This window comes from Carcharhinus amblyrhynchos, chromosome 22, assembly GCF_965287045.1.
Source record: "Carcharhinus amblyrhynchos chromosome 22, sCarAmb.v2.hapA, whole genome shotgun sequence".
Classification (NCBI taxonomy): domain Eukaryota; kingdom Metazoa; phylum Chordata; class Chondrichthyes; order Carcharhiniformes; family Carcharhinidae; genus Carcharhinus; species Carcharhinus amblyrhynchos.
In genome coordinates this window covers 17,745,886-17,765,572 of record NC_137345.1, presented here as the reverse complement: position 1 = coordinate 17,765,572, position 19,687 = coordinate 17,745,886, and the positions used below count along the sequence as shown (strand labels likewise).

The following is a 19,687-nucleotide window of genomic DNA, read 5'->3' as shown; positions in this document are numbered from 1 at the left end:
GCTCGATGGGCTGACTAGCTCCTTCTATACTGGAGGGATTCTATGATCGACCTGCCTGATCATTGACTATACCCCAGCCTGGGCGAACCACCATCACCACAGCCTTGGTGCAATGGACCAGCCTCCTCACTTGCATGACTATGGTTTCATATTCGGATTTGTTTGTAATCTGTTTGGAATTAGTACTTGGAAAGGATGCAGGAGGAGCTGGATTCGGGGCGGGGGGATCACAGCAGACACATCAGTGTAAGGAGCCTCTCACCTTTCACTCCCACTGCTCCCTCGCTCTGTGCACACAGTCTGCAGCCCAGCTGGTGTAAGTATTTATTTATGTTGGTGTTTTGATGATCATTTTACTGTGGTATCTTTTGGAGATGAGGCAGGAACTGGCAATAACACCCCTTTCCGGGCGAATTGGCTTTTATTGCTCTGTAGAGTTTAGAAAAATAAAGGTTTTGACAAGTTTTGTTTTGTTAAATATTGAGAATCAGCCGTTCATTCAGATCACTGTTTTGTGTCATTATTATTGCGGGTGATTCTCATGTTAATGATGTCTGATATCACTTTATTTCGCTCGCCTTTGTCCAGTTTGAGGATTTGCAGAAACTATGGGCCGGAAGGAGGAATGTTTTTGCTGGAAGAAACAAACCAGCAACATCGGGGAGAGTTTCCAGTTAATACAACTACTGGGATCGTAAGTAGATGCATTTTGAAAAATATCCCGGGGTAGTAAACCAATCTGAATTTAAAACGGTAACGCAGCAGGTCAAGAGAAACAAGCGTTCCAGGTTGATGAGCTTTCAGTAAAAACTCGGAGGCAGAAGCGGCAGCTGAAAGGTTGAACTGGGTTTCTCTCTCTGCAGACCCTTTCTAAGTGCTTGGAGCCTACTGCGTTTTATTTAGGATTTTACCAGCCTCAGTCCAGATGCGCCAGTGCCTGTGTGTGGGTACAGCTGAGCTGCAGTGATAGTCTTTATCTGTATCCTTGTGCCTTCTGTGGTTGTTTATTGGCATCACCTTCTTCCCAGAAGGTTAGCTGCCCTGAATCTCCCACTTCTTGCCTCCCTTGTGCTGCCCGCACACATACCATAGAGGTGAACTATAGCCAGTCCATTATTCCCAACTTCCCCTTGCATCCCTTTTCTTTGTTTTTCATAAATCAATATCCTTCCAATAATTATCTCTAACCAGACCAAAATATTGTATCTTCTGCCCTTTGATATTATGCACTAATTTCCTCATTTCTTCAGCTATTTCCAGCACTTCCTCATTCATCTTTCTCCCTGTGTAGGATTTGTGGAACATTCTTTGATTTGATTAGATTTATTATTGTCATATGTATTAGGATAGTGAAAAGTATTGTTTCTTGCACGCTGTACAGACAAGGCATACAGTTCATAGTGAAGGAAAGGAGAGGATGCAGAATGTAGTGTAACAGTCATTGCAGTCCTCCTGTACGTCCGCATCTCGACCACATTCAGTTTTTCAGTAGTCTCTTTGTTGGTTGTGTCTCCGAGACATATATAATAGAATCCCTATAAGTGGCAGAAGGAAGCAATTTGGCCCATCAAATCTGCATCAACTCTCTGACAGAGCATCCCACCCAAGTCCTATACTGTAACTCCATGTATTTACCCTGCTGACACATCTTGGAACATTAAGGCAATTTAGCTTGGCCAGTGTGCAGTGACAATGTGCAAACTCCACATAGTCACCCAAGGCCGGAATCGAACCTGGGTTCCTGGCACTTGCTATGAGTGAGTAGTGCTACCCACTGTGCTATTGTGCCATCCATAACATAGATGACAACGTATGGCAACTTAGCAATCCTTTCCTATCATTTAGGTTTCTTGTACTTTTCCTTGTATCTACAAACACTTAAGAACATGGTCAAACCACTAGAGGCAGATGTTCTCAACTGGGTTGCCCTAATCTTGGATGCTATTGGATATAAATTGGAGCGCAGAGCTATCTTGTTTAAATGATAATCTATTATAATGTAGGCAATATAATAATATTCCACTGTTAACCCATCCCATGAAAGACACACTGCTCTTTCAAATGGCAAATTAATCCTTATTGGATTTTCAATCCAGTTCACTTTCAAATAATGAATCAGTCAGTTTATAATTGTTCGGATTTTTTAGATTTGATCTGTACGGATGTCTGTCCATTAACAATAAACAAATCGCTAACTGGTGTGAGCGGTCACATGTCAGGAACATGCCTTGCTCTGTGGGTCAGCCCTGCTCAGCCTTACAATGTGTCAGCTATAATCAATCCTCTAAAATCTACTTTATCTGTGTGGCATCATTCCAATATTGAGAAAGTGAGGGAAGATTACTGCAAAATGCCTCCCTCCAGTCTTCTCTTTCTGGCACATCAAATTTAAAGAAATCTAACCTTTTCAGGGTACTATCTCCATAATAGAACCTCTTCAAAGTAACTCTGATCAGTGTAGAGAGCAGGTGATTTATGGAAATTGACTGCAGATTATTTCCTGATAAACCTGTATTAAAGATGTCAATTGCCATTTATCCTCTTTAATGCCACCATTATTTGGGAATTAACAGGCAACTGACATTATCCCTGACTGGCAAACAAGAACTCATTAGAATTTTAAAGGAATTTGGGTATTTTTATTTTTTCTAAACTGTATCTGCCAGGAGTAATTAGAAAAAGACAATCTGATCTGAAGCTTCAACACTCTGCTGCAAACCATTCAAATGTTGTTCTTGAATTAATCCAAAGCTCTTAATTAGATTGCAAGCATATTACCACTTCCATAGGCACAGAAACTTTACCTTTGCCCTTGAACTTGAATCTGCTGTGTCTGCCTGTCAGATGTTTTCATTTAATCCCTGTGTCAGAAGGACTCCTTCAGACTTTTGCCTTATTATCAGTTTTGCGGACGAACAATAATTCATAAAATAAAAATCAAAGGGATGTGTTAAGCATCTTACAACAAACACATTGAACTGTCATGTAAATGTGTAGTTTGAGAGTTGTTGCGCTGTTGATTTAGATAGCTCTGCAGACGGTCGCTATGATAAGTGGTGCTCTGGGTTGCCAGGTCATGTGAAGACTGTATAATATTTGTGTGAGAAATTCTACTTGAATCTAAATATTAAAAATTCTTTACTCCTCCTTTGAGATTCAATTTTTCTCTGATAGTCGATTTTCTTTTTCTCTTGAGATGTCGTAAGTACTCAAGATCAGGCTTTTCTCAAATTCTTGTTTTTTCATCATTGCTTTGAATTTTCTATATATTTGTGTTTGTGATCATGTGAAAGCACAAGCAGAAGAAGTATGTAACAGCTAAGCTGTTTTTGGATCATATACAATGCATGCTGGTTTGAATGCCATTCATGTGTCTCATGTTATACTGGAGATATGCATCCTTGAAAGGCATGCACTATATTAGGGCAGTGGTACACATATCAGATCAGGACTTACAGATAAATACAAATCAAGCAATCCAGTTTTGTACCCAAATTGACTTCTTCCTAAAATTAATGACATTTTTTTCCAACGAATGAGACATTGGGGTGTTTATTGTCTAGGTTGGATTTGTCCATTTTGTTGACAGGACACCCCAGGACAATTTTCTGCTTTGTCAAGACGATGTCTGTGTTACAGCTAAACTGGAATAGTTTGGCTTGAGGAGTGGCTAGTTCTGGGGCATAAGTCTTCGTGTAAATCAGTAGTGGGCAATAGGGCTACATGCTGCCCATCTGGGTTCTGAGTGCAGCCCATGGGACATTTTGTTGACTATTGCCCACTAGTAAGGTTGCCACGTTCCACTGATTTCTGTCTGCGTATTTTTTTTTCCTACTGGTATGACTGAAGTGATCAAACAAGGGCAAATGAAACGAGATGTGTGCTGATTGCACACAACATTAACTAAAAGAGCCACCATTTAAAATTGATAGCTCTATTAATTTTTAAATGATTAAGTCTCTTCTGTACTCATCATGAAATTTTTAGAAGGTATTGAATCTTATTCATGGGGTCATAGTAGTGAACAAGCCAGATATTGAACTTGTGGCCCACTGAAATGAAGGAACGCCATACATGCGGCTCACTTACTAACCAAGGTTGCCCATCGCTGTTATAAATACATGGAAATCTATTATGTATGCCAGTATATGTGGATGTATTTCAGTTGACGTAGTTCTTTCCCATTACTGAAGCTTGGTTGTTTACTTATGTTGTTTCATGAATAGTTTGTTCAGTTTCTTGCCATCTTCCAAATGTTGCCCTTCTACGCAACTGCTTAGTGGTTGTGCCAGCCTTGGTCTTCAGCACTGCAGCCAGGAAAGTTCTAGGACCCAGTGGTACAGTGGTTAAAGAACAAAGAACAAAATCAGCCTGGGAAACAGGCCCTTCGGCCCAACGAGCCCACGCTGCCATCTCAACACCACCAGTCCACCTCTCTACCCACGATCCCTGTCTAATGTTTTATGGCCATCCAGATTGAGGGAAACTGATTTAGGGACAATTTATTCCTGCCAATCAGCCTAACAGCACATCCTTGGGGTGTGGGAGGAAACCGGAGCACCCGGAGAAAACCCATGCAAGCACGGGGAGAATGCGCAAACTCCCGCAGACACCGGCCCAAATGCCTCACAGAGCCAGGGGCTCAGGTTCAATTCCGGCCTCAGGTCACTGCCTGTGTGGAGTTTACACATTTTCCCTGTGTCTGCGTGGGTTTCCCCTGGGTGCTCCAGTTTCCTTCTACAGTCCAAAGGTGTGCAGATTAGGTTGATTGGCCATGCTAAATTGACCCCAGCATCAGGGCTAGCAGGGTATATATGTGGGGTTACGGGAATAGGGCCAGGGTGGGAGTGTGGTCAGTAAGACCTGATGGGCTGAATGACCTCCTTCTGTATTGTAGGGATCCTATGGATTCTATGACCCACAGCCATTGCACATTCAACTGTTCGTAGTCTTGGGGGGTGGGTTAGGAGATGGTGGTATAGTGATAATGTCAGTGGCCTTATTAACTAGATGCCCAGACAAATGCTCTGGGTACATCGGTTCAAACCCCACCATGGCAGCTGTTAGAATTTAGATCCAATGAATAAATCTGGAATTAAAAGCTAGTCTTGGCAATGATGACCATGGAACCATTGTTGATCAAAATCCATCTGGTTCACTAATCCCTTTTAGGGAAGGAAATCTGCCATTCTTACCTGGTTTTGCCTACATTAGACCACAGATCCACAGTAAATGGTCCAGCAACCCAATCAGTTCAAGGCCAATTAGAGATGGACAACAAATGCTGGCTTTGCAGTGATGCTCACATTCCATAAAAAAAATAATATAATCCCTACAATGCATAAGGAGGCCATTCAACCTGCAGGCACAACAATCCCACACAGGCTTTATCTCCATAACCCAATGAGTTTATCCTGCTAATCCCTCTGACATTAAAAGCAATTTAGCACAGCCAATGAACCCAACCTACAAATCTTTGGACTGTGGGAGGAAACCAGAGCATCCAGAGGAAACCCACGCAGGCACAGGGACAAGGTGTAACATCCGCAGACAGTCACCTGAGGCTGAAATTGAACCCGGGTCCCTGGCACTGTGCCGCCCTTACAATAATAAAAAAAATCCTCATTTCAATGGTGTAGTCTGTACTGCCTGTATAAATTATAACATTTGTGTGGCAGTAAATAAAGCTGTATTTACTTTTAAACAAATCTACTAATAATATTAATAGCTTCTCATGTACGCACCATTTAGCCAATTTCTTCAAAAACCAAATGAAGACTCTGAAGAGTTGCATCAAACATGGACAAACGGGGATACATTTCCACCTTCACCACATGTTCAGAAATCTGACATTGCAGATCATTCATCTATCATAGAATCTTCCTGATTTTATCCTTGTGATATCAATGAATGAAAAATGGGGTGGGGGTCTCTAACATATGGCAATATTGTCACATATGACTGTCCACACAGTGAAGACAAACATTATTTCGTAGTCTTATAGCTCTAGCAAATCAACAAATGAATTTTCAAATCATGATTATTCTTGACTGAATAGTGTAGACATCAGTTCCAGCTTCCCAGTGGTACAAAGAATTTGAATCACATTCTTCTGCATAATATAAATCTGATGAACTACTCTGATATCAACACATGTAATGTGGAATGTTTCTTTCATTCTTGCAGAGGAGCCTTTTCAGAAGTGTATTTGGCAAAAGAGAGGGCAACTGACAAGATGGTAGCATTGAAGTGTGTTCATAAAAACAACAACGATTCATTAGAAACTGAAATTGCTGTTCTGAGAAGGTGAGTAAGATTATATTTATTTCACTTGCGTATCGCTGACAATCCATTTCTAACCCGCGTCACTTAAACAAGTGCATTGGAGCAATCGCAGGACGATTGCAATGGTTTTACTTTATGTTTTGGGTTTCAGGGTCAAACATGAGAACATCATAGCCCTAGAGGACATCTATGAAAGTCCCACTCACTTCTACCTAGTCATGCAACTGTAAGTAGGCATTTGAATCTACTTCATACCGTATGAACTTCTTTGTATGATTTATACTTCACATCGTTTCATGAATTATTATGGGTAGGATTTTATGGCCTCACTCGTTCTGAAACCGTAAAATCCGCCCCCCCCCCCCCCCGAGGTCATCAGATCTTTCACTGTCCACCCTACACCTGCTCCGATTCATGTGGTGGGCATGGCTGTAAAATTCTGGCCATTGTGTCACTGATGAATGGCACGGATGCAAGTGAGAGCTCTGTGCTTTGCTGTTGGCAACAGCCTCAGTAATTTGAATTCTTATTGTGTCTTGAACCTGGCAAAATATTCCAAGACAACACCTTTAGCAAAATGAATTTCACAGCTAACTATTTAAGGAGATATTAGTATAGATGACCAAAAGCTTGGTCAAAGAGGCAAGTAAAGAGTGTTTTAAATGGGAGAGAGAGAGGTGGAGAGGGCAGAGTCATAGAGGTCTACATCATGGTTACAGGCCCTTCGACCCAACCTGTCCATGCAGCAGGGATGGAATTCCACACTTTGGGGCTGTACAGCTGGAAGTGTGATTCCAGGGAGGAGTGGTGAAACCCAGGTATGCGTAAGAACCACAACTGAAGGAACAGGTAGAATCTTTTTGGAATTTTTCCCCAGAGGATTAGCTGTATGGTCTTATGGAAGGAACAGGGATAACATTTCATTTCAAGTTGCCACTGGAGACCCTGACTTTCTGGGGGAGCATGTCAAAAGTTTGAGCATGAGCAATGATTGATTTTCTGATTTAAATTATGCATTGCATGTAAACAAATGCCATTATGTATTCCTGAGGGGCAAGATACCCTCCAGAAGCACAGTGTTGTAAAATAATCCCTACCTGCATCACCTGGCAAAGTAATATTTGTCACTCATTGTGGTGCCATTTTGAAGTTGGTACTGTGGAAGTTACTGGATGAAATTCTGTATGTTTGAAATGCAATAGACAACCTAACAGAAATTGACCAATACACCAGTGATACCAAAAGCAAGGCCTACCATTTATTCAGACTTTGACAGTTGGGCTTTGAGAGTGCACCAGCCATGTGTAACAATACTGTGCTTTTAAGAAAGATATTTTAGTCATGCTACTGTGCTGTATGTGTTCACTAGCCATTTCCATTTCATCTGAGCCATTTTGTCTGGATCCAGCAGCACTGCCTTGTTTTAGCAGCAGAATAATTGATCTTAACTGATGCAGTGTTTGTTTTGATCTGAATTTATGAAGGGTTCAGTTGTTTTGTGTTTTCCCCTGGGATATTGCAGAGTGGGACATAATCAGGTTGATTGACAGGTAAGATCACGTGACAGGCTAAAAATAGGTTTTCACAGAGAACTCAAGGCAGTCTGCTTTTGTGATTTTTAGGGACAGATTGCTTTCTCGGTGTCTCTTGCTCTGTTTGAAGTCACGACTGGAACCTGCTAAGAAATAAGCCTATTTCTCTAAGGTTCTACATTGGGGGGGCAGGGGTGTAGGGGTGGAGCTTTCTCTGGAAGTTTCTGCATTTGAATTATAAATCAGAGATCCATTTGGATCACTCTCCAAGAGTGTCAAAAGGCTGGAAATCTAATACCTATATAAGCATCTTTGGATTCAGTGCAAATTGGTTCTAAAGATGGGATTTATGTCTGTGGGGGATACTGCGAAATTGGGACAAGAGAGATAGCCAGCTGATAAGAATTATATTTTGCATGTTTAAGTATTTCAATTGGTAAAAGTTATGTTAATTATTTTTGTTATATTCTAACTGTGTCCTTAAATAAAGTTTGTTTTGACAAAAGCTTCACTTGAATCATAGCTGGAGTGAAAAACCTTATGCTCACCCTCATGCCAAAATCAACTATAAATGTTAGGGTCTGGGCTAACTTCATAAAGTACCATGGAGTTTCTGATCTGTTTTTGAACACATGGCTCAGTGGATGCCCCCCTTGACTTCTAGGCTAAATGTTTTGGTTCAAGTCTTACTCCAACATAATATTTATGTTGACACTCTAGTGTAAATACTAAAGGAGCACTGCACTGTTAGGTCTGATTTTTCAAGTAAGGTGCTCATTTGAGATCCAACATCCCTAAAAGTAGATTAACTGATTATTATCACATTTGTGTTAATGGGAGCTTGCTGTGCACAATTTGGCTGTCATATCTATTACAAAATCACGATGACTTCGTGATTTGGCTGTGAAGTGTTTTGGGAGGTTCTGAGATTGCAAGGCCATCTTTTCCCTTGTATCTTATAAAAAGCAATGAAAATAATGGATTCACCTGTGTAGGTGTAGCTGTGTTGCATTTCCAAAAAGATCTCCAGTTTCTCTTTGTAACTTTGGTGGCAAATTACAGAAGCTGCAGAGAAAGTGCGTAATGTTCTTTGTGTGGATTCTCCGGCACTTCTGCTGAAGTTGTATTTGGAAATCAGGAGAATCCCACTTAGAAGTGACTGGCACTTGTCTTTGTGGCATTGTGAAATTGTTCTAATACCAGAGTTTACAACAGACAGATTGCACAGAACCCATCAGTCTAAGCCTCATTGAAATAGTAACAATCAGAATAGAGAGTTGCTGGTTGAGATTCACATTCGTGGGGAAGGAAGGTCACAGTTAAGGATGTTTAGCCAACACAATGTTGTTGACTGTGGGAGAATCTTATGAGTGAGGCAACATTTCAGCATTATCATCACTGCACCTTTTGTGACGTCTATGATTCCTGCAGGGATGTACCTGCTGCAACCTGAAAGGATTAACCTGGTCAGAGGATTCCGTGATATGTTCTGCCGAGGAATAAAACAACTGTTTTACATATTGTTAATTGCAAACACACTCATTGTGAGCACGCATTCCGTTGCGTTCCATTTCAGACTGGCTGTTATATTAAAACATGCACATTCATATTTATTTCCAGTGTGTCGGGAGGAGAACTTTTTGACAGGATTCTAGAACGTGGAGTTTACTCAGAGAAAGAGGCCAGGATTCTGATTCGACAGATACTCGATGCTGTGAAGTATCTTCACGACAATGGAATTGTGCATCGGGACTTGAAGGTATTGTTTTGATTTTGTGACCAGAGTAACTTTGTTCACCTAATTGCTGCAATATTTATTCATTCATTGCCCAGAGGGATATAAGCCAAACTCAGGCAAATAGGGCTAGTTCAGTTTAGAAAATCGTGTTGGCCTGGATGAGTTGGGGCAAAGGGCCTGTTTCTGTGACTCTGTGTGGAAATTTACAAAAATGACTCTAAGCTTGTGTGAATATGGGAGAGATGCAGATCCATTTTTTGGGTGGATTTTCACACCCAATCTTGCACACATAGTGCACGGAAGATAGTCTAGACAATTTCTTGTTGCTGTAGGCAGTGGGCTGGGCTTAATTTGCCAACAAGACTGCGGAGGGAGATATTGCACATGTGTAGACCTCTGATGCTGCACATGCATATTAGCAGCAGCAGAGGCCTGACAAAAAGAGAGAACTGTCAAGCCCCTGCTGTTATAGGAACCTGAATAAACTTCCTGCAATCACAGGGGCCCATGGCCAATTGTGAGCCACACACTGTCCAACATGGAGTCCCCACTGCTCAGACTGATCGTGCCCCCTCCCCCAACGATCACGATGCAATGTGCACACCACCCCCCCCCCCCCCATATTGATCGGACCTGCAGAGTGGCCCCCTCCCTTTCCCGATTGGGTCACCCCATTAACCCTGCCCCAAAAGCCCTGGCCCATCACCCCATTAATTTTAGTTCCTTCAGGACCCAACCCCATAGGTCCCAGGGGGCCTCAATTGCCTCTGGTTCTACTGGTGAGGCCAGCAGCACTGATCTCCATTCACGGGGAGCAGGTGTTTTCCTCTCTGAATAGAATCTCTCTCAGTGAGGTCAGAAAGTCAAATGAGCCTGGACAATTGAAAATTTATTGAAAAATAAAAATAAAGTAAAAATTGGAAGTCCAGCTCTTGTAACGTTGTGAGAGCTGAGAAATTGGGCGTGATCCTGATTTCCCAGCACTCGCGCAGTCTGCCCTATAGCACAGACCTTGTACAAAGGCAAAAACCACACGGCTTTCCTCTGAGTGCTCCGGTTTCTTTCCACAGTCTGAAAGATGTGATGGGTAGATGCATTGTGCCGGACTGTGGCGACAAGGGGAATTTCACAGTAACTTCATTGCAGTGTTAATGTAAGCCTTACTTGTGACTAGTAAATAGACATTACTTTAAAGATCTGTATCGGTTTTATCTGAGGTAGATCTTAATATCCTGAATATCAAAGCAAATGATGCTGTTGGCATTGTGTTTCCACCTCCCCCATCCCCCACCCCAATCCAGACATCAAGGGCCTTTCTTAGCCCCACTTATCTTTTATCAAAGGTGCCCGGCCACTGAGGAGCCCTCACCCTGCTGATGTATCTTCAATGACCTGCATTCGTGGTGGTGCTGCTGAGCTGCTGACATCTGTTTGGGACAGAAATTGGCTTCTGAAATAACTACTCAGAGGCAGGTGCCCCTTCCTCAGATTCCCTTTATTTGCAAACTCTATTCCACTCCTAGAGTGCTTCAGGTGCAAAGTCAAATGGACCTGACACTCCCATATTTCTATACAGGTCAGATTCCCTGATTGGGCTGGCAATTATAACCAATCTTTTTGGCCAACCAAATAAACTAAATCAAATTAAAATGGGCAGCTCCCCAAAGGAGGGGAACTATCCGAAACAAAGGACAGAGTGGAAAGGAAACTTAAAACATCAAATCAAACTGTGTTAATTATACCCTCAGACACGGCATACTCCTTCTCCAGGGACACCCTGCAGCAAATATAGTCACTTTAGAGAGGCAGACAGTTTGGTCAGATGACCGCCTTGGTTGGCAATTATGACCTCAGTTAGGGAGCTCATACTCCAAGAGCCCAACCTCATGGATCTTGTTGAAGTCATTATCCCTAAATCATGATCCCCAAATTGACAATATCAGCCAGATATTGCTGGTGTGGAAATGGGAGTAATGCCAGGAGGCTGGGCAATGTTTTTACCTGAGATTAGTTATTGAGGTAGGGCAAAATAAGATGAACTTTATTGTACACCTAATTCTCTTACACTTGGCAGAGAGTTCTTGATTCATTCTTCAGCAGTAACATTCTTTATCTTGCTAAGCACTGAAATCATATCGAAAACAAATCCATAAAATAATCTCAATCATGTCCTCTTTCAATGTGAATTCCCCCCAGCGAAGCAATTACGTAATCCTCATAAAACCTTAAATCATGGGATATTTCTTATTCTTTGGAACCTTTTCCCATTGCAACAATTTATTTTTCAAAGTATCCAATAACACCAAATAAATATTGTGATGTTCAAGATGTGGCCTCAACAATGATACTAAAGCAGGAGATACTATTAATAATGTTACAATTTCTTTCATAGCCTGAAAATCTACTGTACTACAGTCCTGATGAAAACTCCAAGATTATGATTAGTGACTTTGGTCTTTCTAAGATTCTGGACATGGGTGTAATGTCTACAGCATGTGGTACACCTGGCTATGTGGGTAGGTGCAACTGTTCTGTCAATTGAATTAAAGATGGTAAAACCTCAGTAGCTATGAATATCGTGATATCTAATGAAATAAGGATGTCACATCTCTGACTCTGAGGTCGTCATCACTCACCTATCTTAATTAAATGTAGAACATCTAACGGCTTTCTTCTGATACCAAATTTTTTTCTCAAGAATTGAGCCATCTTTGGAAGTAAAAACGATTGCTTTAAAGCAATATTTCCTCTTGAGAACATTTTAAGGAGCTTTACAGTCAATTAGTTGCTTTGAAGTGTAGTCATTGTAGACAAATGTTTATATGATACAAATGTATGGTCACAGCAATGTTCCTTCAGACTTATGAGTCACTTATGAGTTAGCCCTGTTGGCTGGACGGCTAGCACATGGATCAGATTAATGACAATACCACGGTATTCGATCTTTGTTGCAGCTAAGGTAGACTTGGGGTCTGCCTCCTTGCCCAGCCCATAGTAAAACATCATGGCACTTTGCTGTGGTCTGGCAAATAATTGCCAAGGACCTGCCTTTGGACAGAGAACTCAAAAAGACGAAGGTGAACTTTCTCCCATTCCCATGTCGTCAAACTGCCTATACTGTGATCCTGTTCTCTGATGAACTGAACTGAACTGATATTGGTTGTGACCTGCCATTAGGTGAACTCTGATATTTATAGCAATTATGTATGAGTGGCAGGGGATCCAATTAAGCACCATAGAGAGGAAGATTGGGAAATGGAAAACAACAATTATAATCCAACAGTAAGCACACTGGTGACTCAGAGCTGCACAAAACCACATTGCCTCCTTCTGCTCACATTTTATTAAAATAGAGCAGACTGTAAAATAGGACCTGCCTAAAGTCATGATTAATTTAACTTGCAGATAAGCTTTAGTCTTAAACAAAGTCCCTCAAGTTATAAAACCAATTGTTTTTCTCTCTCTAATGGAGACAGATGCCTATGACCCTTTGTGGACTATGGTTAACTGCTTACTTACTTATATTGATAAGAAATCTATTCTGTTTGTTTCAGTTTAAGCAACTCTTCAAAGGAACTAATACATTTTATCTCTTCGAAGCCCCTGAAGTTCTTTACCAAAAACCGTATGACAAAGCAGTTGACTGCTGGTCCATTGGAGTAATTGCATACATTCTGTGAGTATCTGAATACATGTGTAGAGTTTTGACCTGATATCCTTAGCAAAAACATTGTGCAGTAAACAGATATGGGCCACCTCATCAGTTGGCCTTTGAAATTGACCATTAAAAATACAAACCTCATACACAACTGGCTTTGAAGCCACTAAGAGTCTTCATAGAATCCCTACAGTGCAGAAGGAGGCCATTCAGCCCATCGAGTCTGCACCAACCACAATCTCATCCGGACCCTATTCCCATAACCCCACATATTTACCCTGCTAATCCCCTGACTCTAGGCTCAATTTAGCATGGCCAATCAACCTAACCCGCACGTCTTTGTAGTGTGGGAAGAAACTGGAGAAACCCATGCAGACATGGGGAGAATGTGCAAACTCCACACAGACAGTGTGAATTGAACCTGGGTCCCTGGCACCTTGAGGCAGCAATGCTGACAACTGTGCTACCTTTCCGCCCAAGTCAATATGAAATCCACTGGTAGCAATCTTGAAACTAAAGCCTTCTATATCTGACACCTTTCTTAAGCTCAGTGTCCAAAGACGTGTAAATTAGTTGGGTTAGCCATGATAACTGTGGTTATGAGGATAGTGTAGGGAGGTGGTGGTGATGGTGGGTGGGGGGTAGAGGGGAGGGAGTGGTTGGATAGGAGGACGGTTAATGCTTTTCAGTGAGTTGGTGCAGAATCGATGGCTTGAATGACCCCCTACACTGTGGAGGGTCTGTCGTTCTATGGCAAACTCGGCCCCTGATTGATATATGGTCCAAATGATTGACTCAATAACTATTGCTAAATTTGTGAGGTTTTAAATCCAGCCTATCATATAGAGGCTATCCAGCCAATATATCAGTGACCATTCTTAGAATAGTGGTTGTGATTTTTTGACATTACTTGATAATCTGGAGTTTTATTTGGAAGCTGCTCTGCAAATGATATTCATAACATGTAACTGATCTTCAGAGCGATCACAATCAATTGACTGTGAACATCATCGTGCATTGTCAAAAATAAAGCAATGGTATGCTGTTTAAAAAATTGCCTTAAAATTTTCGATCAAATGAAAAAAATTCCAACAAAATCTATTAAAAAGCATCACTGTTTCCAAAAGCTGTAACTCAAAACATTCATCATAGAAAGTTAACAATTCAGAGGGAGACCATTCAGCCTATAGTGTCTGTGTTGGTTCTCTGAAAGAGCAAATCAGTTAGATCCACTCGCCACCCTATCCCCATACCCCTTTTCCTTTCAGGTGCTTATCCAGTTCCAGTAATAGAAACAAGTCCAAAATGATCTATGCTAACAATGAGAAATTGTTTATTTGAATGTCAAAATGTAACTCAAAATAACAAATAATATAAAATTAGTGCAGTGCATATTTTCCTAAAAACTGAGTGATTCACTGGCTGCAAAAACACGTCAGAGGCTAGGAATCCTGTGATGAGTAATTCATCTCACCACCTTATCTTTTTCCACCCTCTCATTCTGGCCAAAGCCTTTCCACCACCTATAAAGCCCAAGACAGGAATGTGATGGAATGCTCTCCACTTGTCTGGATGAGCTCAACTCCAGTAACACTCAAGAAGTTCAATCAGGACAAAGCAGTCCGCTTGATTGGTATTCCCTCCATAAACATTCACTCTCTCCATCACCAACTTACAATGGAAGCAGGGTGTACTATCTACAAGGTGCACTATGGCAATTCACCAAGGCGTCTCAGACAGCACTTCCCAAACTCATGAATGCTACCATCTAGAAGGACAAGGGTGGCTAATATATAGGAATACTAGCACCTACAAGCTCCTGTCCAAATTACATTTTACTTGGAAATATACTGCCATTCCTTCACTGTCGCTAGATCAAAATCCTAGTGCTTCCTCCTAACAGCGCTGTCGATGCAACTACACTACATGGACTAGCAGCTCAAGAATTAAGCTCACCACTGCCTTTTCAGGAACAATTAGGGTTGGGAAATAAATGCTGACCTAGCCAGCAATACCCACATCCCATGAATGAATATTTAAAAACCCTAATTGATTTATGAAAAAGACAAAAGCCATTTTCAAGTGACTTGGGATCACAGTCAAAGATGACTGCACATGTGCATCTGTGTACTTTCTTCATTCCAAAACCTTTGACATGGAGCCAGCCTGCCTGCCAAGCTGCACCAGGAAGAATTGCCTTGACATAATATAAATGGGGACCATCTCCTATCCCATAAACAAAGCATAAGATAATCATCAGAGTACTCAAAGAGGGTGGAGACAAACCATTAGGTATAATCACTTGGACAATGGGGCCCTGGTTGAGAAAGGAGTTCTCAGTTTAATCAAGTTACAACTGAAATCTGCTAGCTGAGATACTGGACAGAAAGGGAGAGAGAAGATCAGTCAACACTTTGTGTACTTAAGCACATGTTTTCTCTAAAGATCATGGCAGCAACTGAGACACTGAAAGACCAAGGATGGACTTTATGATGTTGCTTGCCCTGAAACCAGAAAACCCTGTTTGAGGTCAATGGACCTTCCCATGGTCTGTCCCTTGCCCGCTCCGATTCCTGTGGTGGGCGGGACAGTAAAATTCGCCCCTAGGATTCTGAGTGTTCTCTTTCTCTCTTGCTCCACCCAACTTGCAAGTTTTGAACCCTGTCTTCTGATTTTACTAGAGACGTAGATTTTATAAAAGCAGTCCAACCCCACAGCTGCTACCTTCATGCAAACAGATAAATTGTCTCTCTGGATCATTAAACTGCCTTGGTGCTAATCCAGAAGGACGACTAAGTTCAATCTGAAGGCAACAAACTCACCAACCTTCAAGAACCATAATCCCTTTAACTTTACTGGACTTAAAATAATCTATTTGTTTATGTGCGAGCATGTGTGTGTTGTGTGAAAGTCAGAACATTTTAAAACATATTTTATTGGACTGGGTTTAGTATAGTAAAAACTATCCTTTTCTTTTTTCAAAGCACTGAAGGAAACCTGTCTGTTTGTATCTTTTATGGACATAGCAAGCAAGCAGTTGAGTACTCACTCAATTGGCAAGCATGTTCTTTCAAATGAGGAGTTGGAAACAAGGACAGCCATTTTGACCCCTCTCACCTGATCGTAACAAAATGTGAAGGTGACCCAGCGGGCCATGCAAGGCCTTTTTAAACATGAAAATAATGTTTTTAACAAATGGTTTCATAAAAATATGTTCCAGCTCCAGTCTCAATCATTTCCTTCAGTTACAGGTATACAGTTCTGCAAAATTTATACCACATTCATGTCAGAGATTTTGATTTGGGTTAGTATTGAACAGCTTGGTGTGAAATCTATGCTGCTTTTAGGGAGAAATTTTTCTTTGCCAGACCTATAATTTAAACGCATTCCAGTGACAAGCTTCTGCACTAACAGAATCTAGCAAGATGCTCACAAAGCAGAAATTCAGGTTAAGCAAGTTTACCAGAGCATGGAACTTGGTGTAGATGTAGATTGAGTTGTAGATTGGGTGCAGTATGAAACTGAGATACAAATTCAGAAAATGGGGATATAAAATTGAAACTTAAACTTGGGCTCAGGTTGGGGGGTGGTCGGGTGGGAGGCAGTGATCGGAGGAGCCATTTTAAGCAAACGTGTCTGACAGGAAGCTGCTGCGGGTGAATCAGGATTGAAATCACTGGAAATTAAAATTGGACTGGGTGTAAAACTGATCCAATCCTAACTGCTCCCTGCAGGTGGGGTGGTAGGGCATAATGTCCAGTTAGAATTCTTCTCCTGGACTTTGAAGCATTGAACACCTCCTTTCCAAACATAGAAAACTGACAGTATATTTTGTGTCCCCCATGGTTACAACATAGATGATTGAAACAAAGAATTTTGTTTTATTTTTACAGGTTATGTGGTTACCCTCCTTTCTATGAAGAGACAGAGTCTAAACTGTTTGAACGAATTTCAAAGGCTGATTATGAATTTGATTCTCCATTCTGGGATGATATTTCTGAGCAAGGTGTGCGTGCAATACAAGTAAAGGGTGTATATATCTTCATACATTGAATGACTGTGATGTTTTATCCAATTAGAGAAGGAGATTTTGGATGGGGCTATAAAGATTAAGGGTGAAATTCTAAGTGTTGAATTTACGGGAAAACTGGAGTAATACTCTGGCTTTTTCAATGGGAGTTCAGATTAGAATCTCCCACACTCTGCACTGCAGAGGCCACCAGCGTGAATATTATTATAAATCAGTGGGTGGGACCTATTCCTACCCAGGGGGCTGAAACTAGCAAAATGCACAATGGCCCCGAACTGACAGTCTCCCGTTTGCTGGCCAGCTGTATCGCTGGTCAACCGGTACCCCCCGGCCTCAATGCTGCCCTCCCAGCACTCCCATGGCCCCCTCCCCCGGCCATTCATGGACCAACCATGACCCCTCTCATCCCAGACCGCCCTGATCTCCAGCCCCCCATAACCCCCACAGTGCATCCCGGCGTCCCTCCCCAACAGACCCCCATCCCCAGCCCGTCCCGATTGCTGGCCTCTCCCCTGCCCCCACTAATCCCAATGCAGAGAGGCAGCGGGACCCTCCACCCCACCAATCACATCCTAGGCCATGCCCCCAATAGGCCCCACCCCTGCAGAGAAAGATAGGCCGTAATTTCTTGGTCTATTTATTTCCATACCCATTGCTGAGGCACTTCATTGCAATAAAAATCAAACTGCTTATGATCAAGTTTCCAAAGTGTGTTAGTGTGACAGAAAATTATCCATCTTTCTTCAAGAATTGAGTTTTCCTAAAACTGACTTTCCCAATACATTGGTGGAATGCATGGAAATAAAAAACAAAGAATAATGAACAATACAGAACAGGTCCTTCAGCCACCAACCATACTCAGATTCCTCATCCTTATTTGGACCCACTACTTACTATTCATAAGAGGTTTCTATCCCTCTGTTTGCCATCCATTCATGTGTCTACGCTTTGAACTTGCTTCCACCACTTCCACTGGTACCCACCATCCTCTGTGAAAGTCTTTATCCACACACATCTCCCCTAAACTTTCTCCCTCTCACCTTGAACCTGTGCCCTCTCGCAGTTGACCTTTCCAACCTGGGAAAAAGTCCCTGACTATCCACCCTGTCTGTGCCTCTCATAATTTTGTAGACCTCTATCAGGTCTCTCGTTAGCCTCCATCTTTCCAGTGAAAACAATCCGAGTTTATGCCACCTCTCCTCATACCTAAAATCCTCTGGACCAGGCAACACCTAGTAAACTTTCTTTGCACCGTCTCCAAAGCATCCATGCCCTTCTGAAATGCAACAACACACTGTCAATAAGCTTTATTATTGAGCTGTTGAGTGGATACAATAACGCTGTCTTATTACCAACTGTATTGTCTTTCATTTCTCTTTCCTCATTTCCAAAAACAGCTAAAGACTTTATCAGGCACTTGCTGGAGAAGGACCCAACAAAGCGTTTCAGTTGTGATCAGGCACTACGACACCCCTGGTAAAATATTTTAAATATGATGGCTTTGAAAAGAGTGTGAGCTGTTTTAATTTTTGCTAAAAAGATAATGAGATTATGAGGGGCATGGACAGGGTGGATCGGGAGCAGCTGTTCCCCTTAATTGAAGGGTCAGTTACGAGGGGACACAAGCTAAAAGTGAGGGGTGAGAGGTTTGGGGGGATTGGGAGGAAAACGATTTTACCCAGAGGGTGGTGACACTCTTGAATGCACTGCCTGGGAGGGTGGTGGAGGTGGGATGCCTCACATCGTTTAGAAAGTACCTGAATGAGTACTTGGCACGCCATAACATTCAAGGCTGTGGGCCAAGAGTTGGCAACTGGAAATAGGTGGGCAGGTCAGGGCCTTTCCTGTGTTGGTGTAGACTCAGTGGGCCGAACGGCTGCTTCTGCACAGTAGTATTTTGTGATTCTGTGATAAATAACTGTAGAGAAGAGAATAATGTAAAATTAATATTACATGTTATAATTGTAGAGCATTAATGTTGGCTTTCATTGAATAGACCAGGTTTCGTGACTTTCTGTAATGCTGTATGTGAATCATATCCATTCATCCCCATTCATGTAAAAATATAATGGAGAGTATTAAAAAATAGAATGTATTAGAATTCAATGTGGGGGAGCAGTTTTTGGTTCGAATTAGAACTTCACAGTTTGCAATTTATGCGGAGTTCTTGAAGCTCCACAAAAGATTTGTGTTTCTTAGACATGCTCCAGCATTAAGCTAGAATATATTAACGAAATACAATGCGCACCCCCCCCCACCCCCTTATCCAGCCCTTCATGCTAGTGGGACCTTCCAGTCCGGCTGACATGAAAGGAGACCTCAATGGCTCACCAGCTCCATCACGGGTTCCCAAGACAGAAGGCTTTAAGAATTTACAGATTGGCTGAAGTCGCGAGAGGTAAAATATGCTATGCAAAGAATGATGATGCATGTAAGGAGGGTAC

The 19,687-nt window shown here is 41.9% G+C and overlaps 1 protein-coding gene across 3 annotated transcripts in view; it reads left to right on the top strand.

Annotated features, from left to right (window-relative positions):
• Positions 1–225: 225 nt before the first annotated feature.
• Positions 226–19,687, top strand: part of LOC145356975 (calcium/calmodulin-dependent protein kinase type 1D-like) — a 31,919-nt gene continuing 12,457 nt past the window's right edge. For all 3 annotated transcript variants that reach the window (XR_013889225.1, XM_080209997.1, XM_080209996.1), the window contains exons 1-9: positions 226–316; positions 589–694; positions 6,187–6,306; positions 6,437–6,511; positions 9,438–9,576; positions 11,948–12,071; positions 13,156–13,231; positions 17,107–17,219; positions 18,641–18,719. Coding sequence is in view for 2 of the 3 variants with exons in the window: in XM_080209997.1 (XP_080066123.1) it covers positions 609–694; positions 6,187–6,306; positions 6,437–6,511; positions 9,438–9,576; positions 11,948–12,071; positions 13,156–13,231; positions 17,107–17,219; positions 18,641–18,719 (812 nt within the window). In the remaining variant the exon portion in view is untranslated. The remainder of the gene's footprint in view (positions 317–588; positions 695–6,186; positions 6,307–6,436; positions 6,512–9,437; positions 9,577–11,947; positions 12,072–13,155; positions 13,232–17,106; positions 17,220–18,640; positions 18,720–19,687) is intronic.